This window comes from Daktulosphaira vitifoliae, unplaced genomic scaffold, assembly GCF_025091365.1.
Source record: "Daktulosphaira vitifoliae isolate Bord-2020 unplaced genomic scaffold, ASM2509136v1 Scaffold_2, whole genome shotgun sequence".
NCBI classification, from domain to species: Eukaryota; Metazoa; Arthropoda; class Insecta; order Hemiptera; family Phylloxeridae; genus Daktulosphaira; species Daktulosphaira vitifoliae.
In genome coordinates, this window is record NW_026099573.1 from 11,889,154 (window position 1) to 11,903,178 (window position 14,025).

General features: G+C 28.5%; 2 protein-coding genes across 4 annotated transcripts in view; one reads left to right on the forward strand and one right to left on the reverse strand.

The window, feature by feature from the left end:
* Nucleotides 1-9,568, reverse strand: part of LOC126898931 (probable metabolite transport protein CsbC) — a 34,835-nt gene extending 25,267 nt beyond the window's left edge. The window contains exon 1 of the mRNA XM_050673342.1: nucleotides 9,559-9,568. The gene's annotated coding sequence lies outside the window, so the exon portion shown is untranslated. The remainder of the gene's footprint in view (nucleotides 1-9,558) is intronic.
* The window catches only part of LOC126898949 (uncharacterized), a 37,632-nt gene continuing 25,046 nt past the window's right edge, over nucleotides 1,440-14,025 (forward strand). The window contains exons 1-3 of one of the 3 annotated variants that reach the window (XM_050673378.1): nucleotides 1,440-2,369; nucleotides 7,747-7,820; nucleotides 7,871-8,161. In XM_050673378.1, the coding sequence (XP_050529335.1) occupies nucleotides 1,525-2,369; nucleotides 7,747-7,807 (906 nt within the window). In that variant the 5' untranslated portion in view covers nucleotides 1,440-1,524 and the 3' untranslated portion in view covers nucleotides 7,808-7,820; nucleotides 7,871-8,161. Of the gene's footprint in view, nucleotides 2,370-7,746; nucleotides 8,162-14,025 lie in introns of those variants that run through there. The other 2 variants (XM_050673377.1, XM_050673376.1) reach the window with 2 other exon arrangements.

Sequence of the window (14,025 nt, forward strand, 5' to 3'; positions counted from 1 at the left end):
GAAAATCGAAAATTTTAACACAAAAATAGTGTTTTTTTAACTACGGCAGCCGTTTAAATGTAGAAAAAAAAGTGTCGGGACAAATTTTTTTTTTTCATTTTGTAGTACATAAAATAAGCTTTAATTTGATATATGTTTAAAGGACGCAGTCTTTCCGGAACATTTTCAAAAATTAAGTTGAAAAAATTAATTTTTGTAAAAAAGTTGCTATTTTAAATCCCCCCCAATGAGCAGGTTAAGTGTTAAATTTTCAAAAAAAATTATATCAAATGACAGAAAAATATCTAAGGTTTTAGTTTAAAAAAAACTTATGTTGATTTTTGAAAAAGTTATGGAAGTTTTAAGAAAAAAAAGTGAAAAAATTTCGAAAATTAGCGATTTTTAAATTTNTAGGCGCCACAACAACAAAGCGTCCAAGAGCAGTCCAATACATATGATTGTGAATGGATAGTTTATGGCCAAAAAAAAAAAAAAAAAAAAAAAAAAAAAAAAAAAACACATCATAGTAAAATTAATACCTTCTCCGCTTCGCATCGAAGCTAAAATAATAAGGCAAATTAATAAAACTAAAAGCATTATTTTTCTATTATATATATATATAAATAGTAAATTCAAGAAGCTAGTTTTATATTTTGGAAACCACATTTTATTTCTCTCTTCTGGAAATTATTTTAATGCATCAAACATTTTTGGAAGCTCAACCTTATCAACGCTAATTAAGATTACCAATATAGTTTTTTATTTTTCTTAACCTTTAATTTTTTTTTTTTTATCCTAGTTTCCTTAACTCTACTGTCTAATAGATTTATAATATTAAGAGATCAACCGGTAACATTGAAACATTGGTGTTATATACAAGGTGTCTTATACAGGGAACTTTAACTGTTTTTTAACAGTGTCATTAATTAATTAATTATTGCTTGTGTCAGGTCTATACTATGCTAAATCACTAAAGCTGCTTTAATTGAATTTAAATAATGATATATGGTGGAATGATTAATTTGGTCAAGTTCGACTAATATTTTTTTGTCTAATGTATAAGAAATAAATTTTNATTAATTTGGTCAAGTTCGACTAATGTTTTATGTCTAATGTATAAGAAATAAATTTCCTAACACTTGCTACTACTTTAGTAGCAATAGTTTTATTATTAATATCAAGAGGATTTTTAATGTCAGACCATACAATATGTAAAAAGTACTTTATGCAGAATCGAATTATTTAAGTTATAATTTTTACTTATATTTTATATTTTTAATCAGTCTTAATAGTTGAGTCGTATTATAAAATATAAAATTTTGTCCTTGAAATTTCTAGAATGACGAAATTGTGTAAATTTACGTACATTAATAATTATTGCAATTCTAAAATAAAAATCAAGTGTTTCTTTTAAAACTCATTTGTATGTATTACAATTGTATAAAATGGAAGATTAACATTATCGATTATTATTACTTTAGTATCGTTATATTATTAATAACAAATTTATTAGTCTTCAAATTTTTACTTATTTATCTCAAAAAAATGTTATTTCGATTCTTTATTTTAAATTTTTGGATTTTAAATCAAAGTTTGATGGTTTTCTGTAGTTCAAGTTTAGACCCACGTGATTTTGTACAATTTGTTATTCATGATTTCAATGTCATTCTTAAACAGAAAACATGGTCAAATACGTTATATGGGTTCAAGGACAATAAGGGCACGTGTCATTATTATGATATGAGAGAAATTTTCTCGGAAATAAATTTTGACAATTTTCTTGAAAAAATATCAATAATAAACGAATTAATAATTCTTAGATACACTGAAAATTTGAAATTATTTAGACATTTATTGAACAGTTTTATTAAATTATGCTACAGAGATATGATTTTCAATGTACCACAATTCATTCGTTGCTCTAATATGTTGCAGGAAACAGTAAGTGCATCAAGTAAAATGTTTCTAAAATATTTATATGCCGCTATTTTCATAAATGATACCAATTTTTATATACTTACGCATTTTAAAAAACATTTTAAAAGTTTCGTTGATCAAATAGATCTATTGTATGGTCTGTCATTAAAAGAACCTCTTGAAATTAAAGATAAAACTACTGCTGGGGCAGTAGCAAACTATATTAAAAATACATTTTATCATATATTAGACAAAAAAATAATCGAACTTGAACAATTAAATTATTCCGTTATATATGTTAATACATCATCAGTTGAAGCAGTTATAGGGAGAAGTATAGACTTGGGAAAAGATATATTATTTAAATCTGCTGAAGAACATGCAAGTATTTTTAATTGGTTTTATGAGCTAGCAATTAATGATGGATATTATAAGTTGGGCTTAAACGAAGTGATCGTTAATGAAACTATAGGGTAAGTTTTTATTCTAAAAATCAAAACTGTACCTAAAAATTAGACAAGTATAAGTTAATATTGTCAATTTTTAGATAAAACATAAAAATAGAAAAATGTAACTTTTTAAATCGTTACAAAGATTTAAATTAAAATACCGCAGTTTACAATGGCATACTCTTTTTCTGTATATTATGTCGACTTATATTAGATGATGCAAACATAAGTTTGGATTTAAAATCTTCAAACTTTGATTAAATATGGAAAGGTTCAAAATGTTACTGATATAAACAAAATTCAATTTCGTAAACAAATATTTAATAACTTAAAAAACGTAATTTTTTGAGTCCGATTAGTATTAGTAGAGGTAAAATATTTTTTTAAAGGTCGCAATCATAGCATTTATTCTAATACATATAAAAATATGATATGTTAAATTATTTTATGATTGGTAAAACCTAACAAGTGCTTTAAGATGGTTGAATATTTAAATTTGAAGAAACCTTTTTTTTATTTATCACACGAAGTATTCTATTTACAATAAAAAAAATGTAAAGTTCTTTTGTTATAAATATGATATTTTCTAAAAAAAAAGTTATTACAACAACATGATTAAATTAAAAATAGAAGTGAACTATGAACATAATATGTGTTGTACCCAATATTAACTGATTTTTTCTCCATCAATTAGTTGTTAAAAGAACATTTTATTTTGTTCTTTAAATGTTTCTATACATATAATATGTACTGATCATTAATAATATTTAAAACTAAAAATACTTTTAAAATATGAATTTAAACCTAAAAAAAAATATTTAACTCAAAAAGTTACAAGAATATTAAATATTACAGCTACGATTTATCGGTGTTTATCTTGTGTACGTTTGAAGTAACCCGCCTATTTTTAGAGTACTGTTCTGTTTGATTGTTTATTCAATATTTTTACCTGTTTTGAAACCAAAGTTTCGCCTTTCGGTACATTTACGGTGCCCACTGGGGCTCTGGATTCAATCCAGACCTTATCCGGGAGGAGGTGATCAACACCACTGCGTCGTAGAAGCACTTTGCAAACTTCCAACTCACAAAAATTCAACGAAAATTCGCGTAATTCTGGTAAGAGCAATCAAAATCCTAAATCTCCAACGAGCCCTTTTCACAAAAAATCATATATTCAATAATTCCGACGGTATATAAATTTCTAATGACCCCAATCTTAAACTACTAGTATGGATTACAAATCTCACGAAATCATTTTTGTGATGTCACCCGGTCCGTCAACTTCAACAAGCCGCTCTATGTCGATTCTCCTAATACGTCAGCAGTCAGGCAACACAATGTTCCTGAATGCCGTTCAGGAAATGTAAAAAACCGCGTTTGATTCGGTTAATAACACCAACAATTGCCTCACTTGCCGAACATGGCTACTTGCGAATATTCCTAACACTATATAGTAGCTAAACAGTGGTCCGCGAGAAAATTTAGGTGGTCCGCATAAAAATATGAATATTATTCACCATTTTATTTTTTTTAACATTCTAATGAACATGCATTGAATAATCGTAATAAATTGAATAAAGTCGTTTAATGTTGTCGTTCAATTTTGTGAACGATAAATAATATAAAACTCGTTAGTTGTTACGGCAAATCCCATCATTATTATTATCGCATATTATAAAATATAAATAGACCAATAATTATCTAGTGACGGCCGATTACTATTAAATATAGGTACACGCTCATGTTATTGTTATCTCACATTAGAAATGTAATTTTCTCCTTATTTATGGAATATGTCTAATTTCTTTTAACTTTTATTGAAATAATAATTAATTATTTGTCTACCGTCGATCGTGATTCATGTGGTCAAATTAACATATAATAATTTCGTATTATCAACGTGCGCCGTTCATTAAAAATATTTTATTTTATTTATTTACTGTAATTGTTTAAATTAATGATTTTACTTTTCATTATGAGTAAAAAAAAAAAGTAATATTTATAATTTCTTTATTAATATAAAAGAAAAAATAAGTAATAATAACAGTGATGCGTGTACTTCACTTGAACGTGAGCTGAGCAGTGATTCAAAATCTTCGGAAACTTTCATTAAAAAGAACATTGAAACTGGAGGAGGTAAGAAAAAAAAACTTTAAGAAAATATAATTCAGACTACTTGAGATTTGGATTTATTCAAGAACTTGGAAGTGATTTATATCCACGGCTACTATCTGTGGTGTGTTCTGAAATTTTATTTAATGATCCCATGAAACCTTCAAAACTTGATAGACATTTGCAGTCAAAACCAAAGGATTTAGCTAAGAAACCACTTGAATATTTTGAAAGAATGCGTGGAGATATGCAAAAGCAAGTAATATCTATGAAGAAAATGACTACTGGATATAAATCTTTGTTGAATGCTTCTTATTTGGTAGCACTTCAGATTACGAAAAATAAAAAGGCCTTTACAATTGGAGAAGACTTAATTAAACCCTGCATGTTATAAGCCTGTGAAGAAGTTTTAGGAATTCAGGCTGTCAAGAAACTTAAAGAAATTCCTATGTCCGCTAACATTATTAAGCGCCGAATTGAAGAAATGGCTGAAGATATCGAAAATCAAGTAATAATAATGGTAAAAAATTCACCATTTTTCTCAATTCAGCTTGACGAATCAACGGATGTTAATAATAAGGCACTCCTTCTTTGTTTTGTAAGGCTTGAGTATGAAAGAAATCTACTGGAAGAACTACTCTGTTCACTTAATTTGTCGGTCAGAACAACTAGTTCTGAGATTTTTAAAACATTCAATAGATATTTTTGTGAACGTGAAATTGAATGGGGAAAATGTATTGGAATATATACGGACGGTGCTGTAAACATGGTTGGACATCTTTGAGGCGTTGTTGCAAAAGTGAAAAAAGTTGGTCACCCTGTCATTTTGTCCACACACTGCATTTTGCATCGTGAACAACTTGCGTTAAAAAAAATGTCACCAGAACTATATGATGTATTATTAGATGTTATCAAAATTGTAAATTTGATTCGACACAAAACACTTCATTCACGTTTATTTGAAGCACTTTGTGGAAAATTAGGTTCCCAGTATACACACCTTCTTCTTCATGCTGTAGTGAGATGGTTGTCGAGGGGAAAAATACAAACTCGTCTATTGCCCTGCGTGAAGAAGTTATACTATTTTTCGAGCAGCAAAATAATCTGAAATTTCAAGAACTTTTATCTGATGATTAGTGGGTAGCTAAGCTTGCATATTTTCAGATATTTTTTCGCTGTTAAACGAGCAAAATATATCTGTGATGGTGTCACGTTACCATTATTGTGAGAATTGTTTTAATAAAATACAGACAGCACATCCGCATCTTGAGACTGATGAATTAACAAATTGTATTGATTGCCAAATTGGTCATAATTCTAATTATTATAAAAACCCAATAGACCTGACCATCGTGGTCAGTCGACTCCAGTGCCTTGTGTCATTCATCAGTCTCAGTATTCAGTTGTCGCTGTCCGGCTTACTGTTTAAAGTAAAGTCTTTGTTTATTCCGTTTTATACCTATCTACTCTCTTTCACAACATTTCAGAGTACTTGTGTCTTGCACTTCGTCTGCACCTCGTACTCTGTTATTTTTCCTCACCTGGTACGCCTAGTATTTGTGTCTTGTACTTCGTCTGCACCTTATACTTGGCTACCCCGTTCTCTCTTTGAAGTACTTGTGTCTTGCACTTCGTCTGCACCTCGTACTTTGTTATACTCCTTATCTGGTACGCCCAGTATTTGTGTCTTGCACTTCGTCTGCACCTTATACTCGGCTACCCCGTTCTCTCTTTGAAGTACTTGTGTCTTGCACTTCGTCTGCACCTCGTACTTTGTTATACTCCTTATCTGGTACGCCCAGTATTTGTGTCTTGCACTTCGTCTGCACCTCATACCTAGGTGTTACCCTGATTCCCTTCCTATAACAACAGCCTTTCGACACCCACAGCTAACCCGGAGTGTAGCCGAGCACGGTGACTGCTGTACGACAACACGCACGTGAATACCTAGACAGCAGGCACCACATCCTCATATTCATCTTCGTACACACATTACCCATAAACTTTTAAATTTATACTGGTCCATTTTACTGTGTTACGACATATCCTTGCAAGGGCAACTTAAAAACGTGTTTACACTACGAGATAATATAGAAGCTTTTTATAAAAAAATTACTACTGTAGAAAACACGATTAGTTGAAGGAGATATGCAAATGTTTTCAAATTTTGATGAATATTTGAAAGATAAAGACGTTAATCAGCATATAGTAATAGTTGTTCAATATCACTTAATATCACTCATAGAATCTTTTGATCGTTATTTTTCAAAAAATGAAGATCCTAGACATGGAAATATGTGGATCATTGATCCATTTGCTGTAGCAAATAATGAAAATAACAATTTAAGTATGGACAAAAAAGAAAGCCTCATTGATTTATCATCAGACTCTTCTCTTAAAGCTAAATTCCAGTCATCCTCATCGAAATCTCAGTTTTGGCTCTACGTTAAAAATAAATATCCCTTGCTAAGTGAAAAAGCAGTGAAATTTCTAATTCAATTTTCAACAACATATTTATACAAAAAAACATTTTCATCGGTCACTACTATTAAAAAGAGGTACCGGTCTCGACTTGACGTAAGCAAAGCTCTCCGTCTTGCCGTAACAACATTAGAACCAAAAATGTAAAAACTCATTCAAAATTTGCAAGAGCAAGTATCTCATTGATAAAATGTTTAATACTCAAGCTTAATTCTTTTTGTATTAATTGTAAAAATAAAAACAATTATATTATATTATTTAATACTTGTATTTTTATTTTAATATAGTGTTTGACTAATCAGTGGTGTGTATATGGAAAACATAGATACACTGTTCTTCTTCCTCTCTTGAATTGTCTTAAAAATTTGGTTATATGTTAAGGGATGACAGATTCTGGGCCCTCAAAACTTCTAAAATCTAAATTCTAAACTCTAAAGTATTACTGGTCCGTAAAATTTTCAGTATTGGATTTAGTGGTCCGTGAGGTCCTAAAGGTTGGCGACCGCTATATACTATATAGTATATAGTATTGGAGTCATACATCTAGACAAAAGTATCTCTGAAGAAAACTTTTGTGATGGTCATGAATGTTGAGAGGTATTTGCGCAATATTTACAGATTAAGCTTCACGGCGTAACACATGTAGTATTACTTGTTTAACCAGCGTAGCTACTCATACAGTTAGTTTATAACGACATTTGATATATTTTCACAAGGTAGAGCATCACACTCTGTTTATGATATTTTATAATTACAGTCCATTCACGCAATTTAACACATGTTCATTAATAAATATTTTTCAAAATAGGCGTATACAGATAGCTATTAAGAATCATCATGGTCGTTACAATGAAAATCAAGAAATTTGAAGTTACAGGATCCCGACCAGATTCTAATGATAGTCAATAATATTATCTAAATTAAGATACGANCGACCAGATTCTAATGATAGTCAATAATATTATCTAAATTAAGATACGACGAATGATTTGAATAATAAACGTTATTTTTATATATATATAAAAAAAATTGTTTTAATTAAGTTATTTATTATTTTATTCTATGTAGCTTATAATTTAAAAAAATGCTTCACATACAAACAAATTTATATTTATTGATCCAATGATGAAACTGCAAATAATGATTATGACAGGATTTGTAAAAATAATTTTTTTAGTTTGAAACAGTTTTAATTGATTTTTGTGTTCTTTTTGTTCCAATACAAAAAAATATGTCTGCTTTTGAAATGTTTTAAAAAAATATATAATATTTTATTTTAATTAATTTAATGTATGATGATTGGAAATAAATAATGAAGAACTTAAATACAATTGTTACGTTGCTTTTATATATATATATATATATTATAAGAATTGGTCAATCTAGTTAATTTAAATTAACCTTTACTATAATTAATGCACTAAAATTAATGATTTTTTTTTAACAATGAATGGTAACGAATCTGAGAAGGTATTAATTTTACTATGATGTGTTTTTTTTTTTTATTTTTATTTTTTTGTATGTCTGTTACCACTTTTTCTCAGCTCTCACCGAACCCATTTCTTTCAACGATACGTCATGAGATCACAAATCGTATCTAGTCAAAGAAATTATCCTCAAAAATTGAAAAAATTTCTCTCATTCCTCATAAATGGAGTAAATCTTCAAAAAAATTACAAATTTAAAAATCGCTAATTTTTTCAATTTTTTTTTATTTTAAACTGCCATTTTCGGACTTAATTTCGTCTTTATGGTAAAAATAGTTACCAAATGCTATTTTTGTGTGAAAATTCTCGATTTTGTATTTTACATTTTTAATTTTATAATTCTATCACTTATTGAAAAGTATATGGATCAATACAATTTTTTTGAGTAATAATATTTATATCCCTCTTTCATTCGACCCACTTTTTTTAATAACACAATTTCCCTTTATATATTTATATATTATAAATTTATATAGATATATATATTTATTCATATATTACCCTTTAAATCATAAAACTTATGATCAGGATATAAATAAAGAAATAGCAGATCATGTAGCATTTGGAATAATTCATTATTTTTTTAAAATTAAACATTATCTACAGATTTGCATCGAAGCGTTTTTTGTAATAGTGTTTTTAATCACTGTCAGATATCATAATACATGACTCAACTATGTCACATCCCCACTGTACCGCGATCCCACTGTGCTGGGTTTTTTATTTTTGTAATTTTTCGTCCATTTTTCTTTCATGTTATGTTTGCATTTAATTGTATTATATTCAATTTTTCAGTGGGTAATTAAACAATTTTTAATCTTTTTTATTTAAAAATTATATTCCACAAAAACCTTTTGAAAACACAAAAATATATTTTAAACTATAAGTCATTGCAAGAGCTGCTTTAAAAAAGATTAATACAATAGTTTAAAAATAAAAAGTTTAAAACTTTGTTACACAAAATACATAATCATTTCGAATTATAGAAAATGTATTGATTATCATTATTCGTCCTGTAGTTAGTTTTGAGGATGAATGTAGCTACTTATCAACTTGGGAAAACTTCCTGCATCCCAAAAAAAAAATACTTCTGATCAATATTTTAAAAGCTACTAATAATTAAAAGTAATAACCGTTGGTGAGAAGTGGGTGCTACTATTTTTTAACATATTTCTCTGCTCCTTCCGTACTCATCTTGCCGCCTAAATATAAAAATGTTAATAACTTCTGAAATACTGGTCCAAAGTTGTTATTAATCAATAATTTTCTTAATTAGAACATTATCTAATAAATAAGTTAATTAATTATGTACGTATGATAAGTTAGAAGTTAACATTTATAAGTAGGGTCCGGGACTAATACACTAAAAACCCTAAGATTATGTATTTAAATATGCATTTTAAAAATTTTGTATGTTTGTACGGAACGCCCGGTTATGATGTGCGGGTTAGTTACTGTTCTTTTCTGGAGTATCTATATCATGCAGGAGAAAGAAGTATGGAGTGGACTGTATAAATGAGTAAATGTATTGAAAGAATATAAAACAATAAACTGTATTGTATTTTTAATATAAACTAAAATATTATATATATCAATGTGGGTAGGGGGGCCCTTAATGCTAATATGCAACAATGCGTTAAATAAAACAAATAATAAGATAAAAATAAGACAAAACAATATAATTAATAACTACTTATCTATACTGATGATGACTGGTTGATGCCAATGAAATCGTTGGTATGATCATTGAACCAGACAAAATGTACTGTCGCGAATATTATGAGCGTATCGCTATATTATGAGGATAAGTGTATGAGCGTATCGCAAGGGCGATAAACAATAACGCACAAAGGTGCGAAAATCGCAAGGGCGATATATAAACGTTTTTAACAACTACGTACTCGCAAGCACCACAGAGCCATACAACAAAACGAACTAGGATGGCAGCGAAAATGCAAAAAAAATGTCACACAAGGACTGATAATAACTAGGCGAGTCACAAGAATCACGCACGTAAACATCCAACGTAATAATCTCTCGCACAACCGTTTTGGTAGTGCGCGAGGCGTTATCAGTCATAAAAATAAGATGTAGCAAAACGCCCTCTCGTAATGCGTAATCAACATTGTATGTGCAATTAAATACGAACTATTGTTAATTTATGCAGTGATATATAGAGTGTTTAGAAAGTAATCAGGTTTCAATTGTTCTCACTTTATATAAATTTTCAGTTAAATTTATGTTGATTTTGCAATTTTTTTAAATACGAATTTTCAATATTTTTGAGAGAGCTAAGCCCTTCCTTTTCCCATGACCCTTTCATTATAAGGTAGAAATGATTGTGGCCTGTCTTATGATGTTATATGGCCATCTAAAATTTTAGCACCAACAATAAGAAAAAAAAAATGACGCTCATGTTACTTAAAGCAAACCCCATTGAGTTAGCAATAAAAAATTTTTCAGAGAGCTATGTTCTCATATTCTATTTTATAAATTTAGATCAAAAAGCTATGAGAAACGTTTCTACGTTATTGCTTTATTTATCCCTTTCCATCACCAAAATAGAAATTTTGTTTAATTGTGTTGACTACGAATATTTCTTGGGGGAAGTAAAGCTCCTATGCAAACTAATTAATTATTATCTTAATTTAAGATATAAATAAAAGTGTCAGTATTTTCGGAACACTATTCAAAAATAAGTTGAAAAAATTAATATTTTTTTTTAAAAGTTATAATTTTGAACCCACCCTAGATTTTCAAAAAAAAAAACAAATGATGGATAAATACTGTAATATAGGTCATTATTTTGTAAAATTGAAAGTAAAACATTTTTGTAATGTTTGGTTTAATTTTAATTTCTTGATCTATTGTTACTTAATATAACAGTTACTAGTCTTTTATTTGTAAAACTAGAAGTAAAATATTTTTGTTATGTTTGGATTAATTGTAATTCCCTGAATTATTGTTACTAGACCAGGTAGTAAATATTTATAAACATTTTTGAAAATGATTGTATTATGAATTTTGTAAAAAAGAAAAACAAAATATTTTAAAATATAAGACGAAATGGAATGAATTGAAAAGGAGAGAAGACTTCGGGAGTACCGAAGGTAATCTCTTTTCGCGTAATACGTTATGACATTAAGTTTTAATTTTGTGTATTGTTTTATTGTGTTTTAAATGTATCTTTATTTTGTATGTTTTACATTGTTTGATTATATCTTTAATAATTACATTTGCGTTATTATTGAACTCTTATTATAATAGTTTGAACAAAAAAAGATTGTTTCATATTTAAATACAACAAAGTGGCGCCCAACTAACGGCTCGATCATACGACTCCGAGATTATACTTATATTGTAACCAGATCAAACATCAATGTTAGTACTATTGTTTTGATTATTTGATAATAATTGACGCGTATCCAATATATACTGATGAACACCACACAAAATGTTAAGATTCTATAGGTAAATTCCACTTTCAAATTAAAGTATATCTATATATCTATATATAAATATATATATTTCTACATTCTTAATAATTATGAGTACCGTTCCGCACAAAACCGTAATTAAAAATAACAGCTATATAAATTATTGTTCCGCACAAAACCGTAATTAAAAATAACAACTATATAAATGATTCAACAATCAGCGTTAAAATCAATAATATTGTGATGGTGTCAGCGGCGGAGCTTAATCCAACACCGCCAGAAGAAAACGAACGTTTATCTTACAAAACAGGTTGGGCACATAAGCTAAATACTGACGAAGCCACAACTGAACTAAACAAAAGAAAACTAACCACTACCGGCACTCTAAAACAAAAGAGAGACCGCTTGGTTAGGTATATAAAAGGTTAGAGGCTCCCGGAAGATTTTTTTGTAGATCTTAACGAATCTTTTACCGTATTACACACCAAAAACATGGCTAGTGATGACAACAAGAACCGTAGAAAGCCATTCATTAAGCCAGATCAGTTTAGAGAAGAAATTCACGAAAGCGTAGACCTGTTTCTTAAGCGATACAAGAGGGCCAGCATCATAAATGAATGGAACGACGAAGAAAAAGTTCAGTTTTTACCAGCCTTCTTGGAAGGTACGGCTTTACACTTCTATGAGAATCTAGAGGACAACACCGTCGGCCAAATCAAGTGGGAAGATCTAGAATATAAAATAAGGTTGGAATTTGAACCAACAGCTCAAACAGACATGATAAGAATGATCTTACAAAAACTCAATTACTTACAGAATAAATATATTTCAACATTTTTTTTTTTTGGTTATCTTTAGGTACACATTATTTTTGAATTTTTAACTATGTAATACTTTTTAAGTTCATCCCTTATGCCTTGGAGGGGGGTCAACTTTGTTTTTTTAAATGGTAACACATATTTTTAATTTAATAAAATGTTTGAGTTTTTAATTTAATAGTAAATGGCATTTGAATTTTTAATATAACTTTATTTGTTTATTAGATATTAACATTTAAAGTTTCAAATTTTTGAGTTAATATACATGTATAATACACAAGGTATTACAAATACAGGTAGCCAATAGGATTTTTATGACATTGCAGTCATAGTCACGGATTGTTTATTATTAATTATGACTATCAATAGATATACTTTTTGTATTGTCAGTTAGTGTATTTATAAACTCACTACAATATGCCTTACTACCATTGATAATAACAATTCTGTATACCTGCGAATATTGATGTCATAAAAAATCAATGAAACTAGAGATAGAAAACCATAGCACAACAATGTATACAAAAGTATAATGAAACAGTGCACACAGTGAAAATATTTAGTCCTAAATATCTGATGGAAGGCACTATAACTACCCTTTTGCCAAAAGAATTAATTACAAATCAACAATTTACAAATTGAAATGAAGATAGAATGAAGGCACTACAAAACAGCATAAAATACCATGAGTATAATAAAAAAGTATATGACATAAATAAAAAAAACGGTAGCACAGTGGGGTCGAGGGACAGTGTAGGCAAGGCATAGATGGGACAAGTATAAATGATATTTGACAGTGATTAAAATCACTATCATAAGAAACGCTTCGATTCAAATCTGTAGATAGTGTTTCATTTAGAGAAATTGATGGATTATTCCAAAAGTNCTGTAGATAGTGTTTCCTTTAGAGAAATTGGTGAAATATTTTAAAAGCAACATGAACTCTTATTTCTTTGATTATATCATAATTAGTAGTTCTTTGATTTTAAAATATAATATATGAATAAATACTAATTATAATTAATAAATTTAGTATGAAAATAAAAAAGTAAAAAAAATTTAATAAGTTTAATTTCTTATGTCTTATGACCTTTATTCTATGTCAATTAAATTATATAATATTCATGAAAGTAGAATATCTCCTAATATGATATTTTAAAATAAAATAAAATACAAAACCTAGAATTTTAATAGAAAAATAGCATATTTTTGAATATGGTAGCCATTTGCGCATAGAAGATAGGTCGTCGGGACAAATTTTTTTTTTTTCATTTTATAGTACATAAAATAAGCTTTAATTTGATATATGTTTAAAGGACGCAGTATTTCCGGAACATTTTCAAAA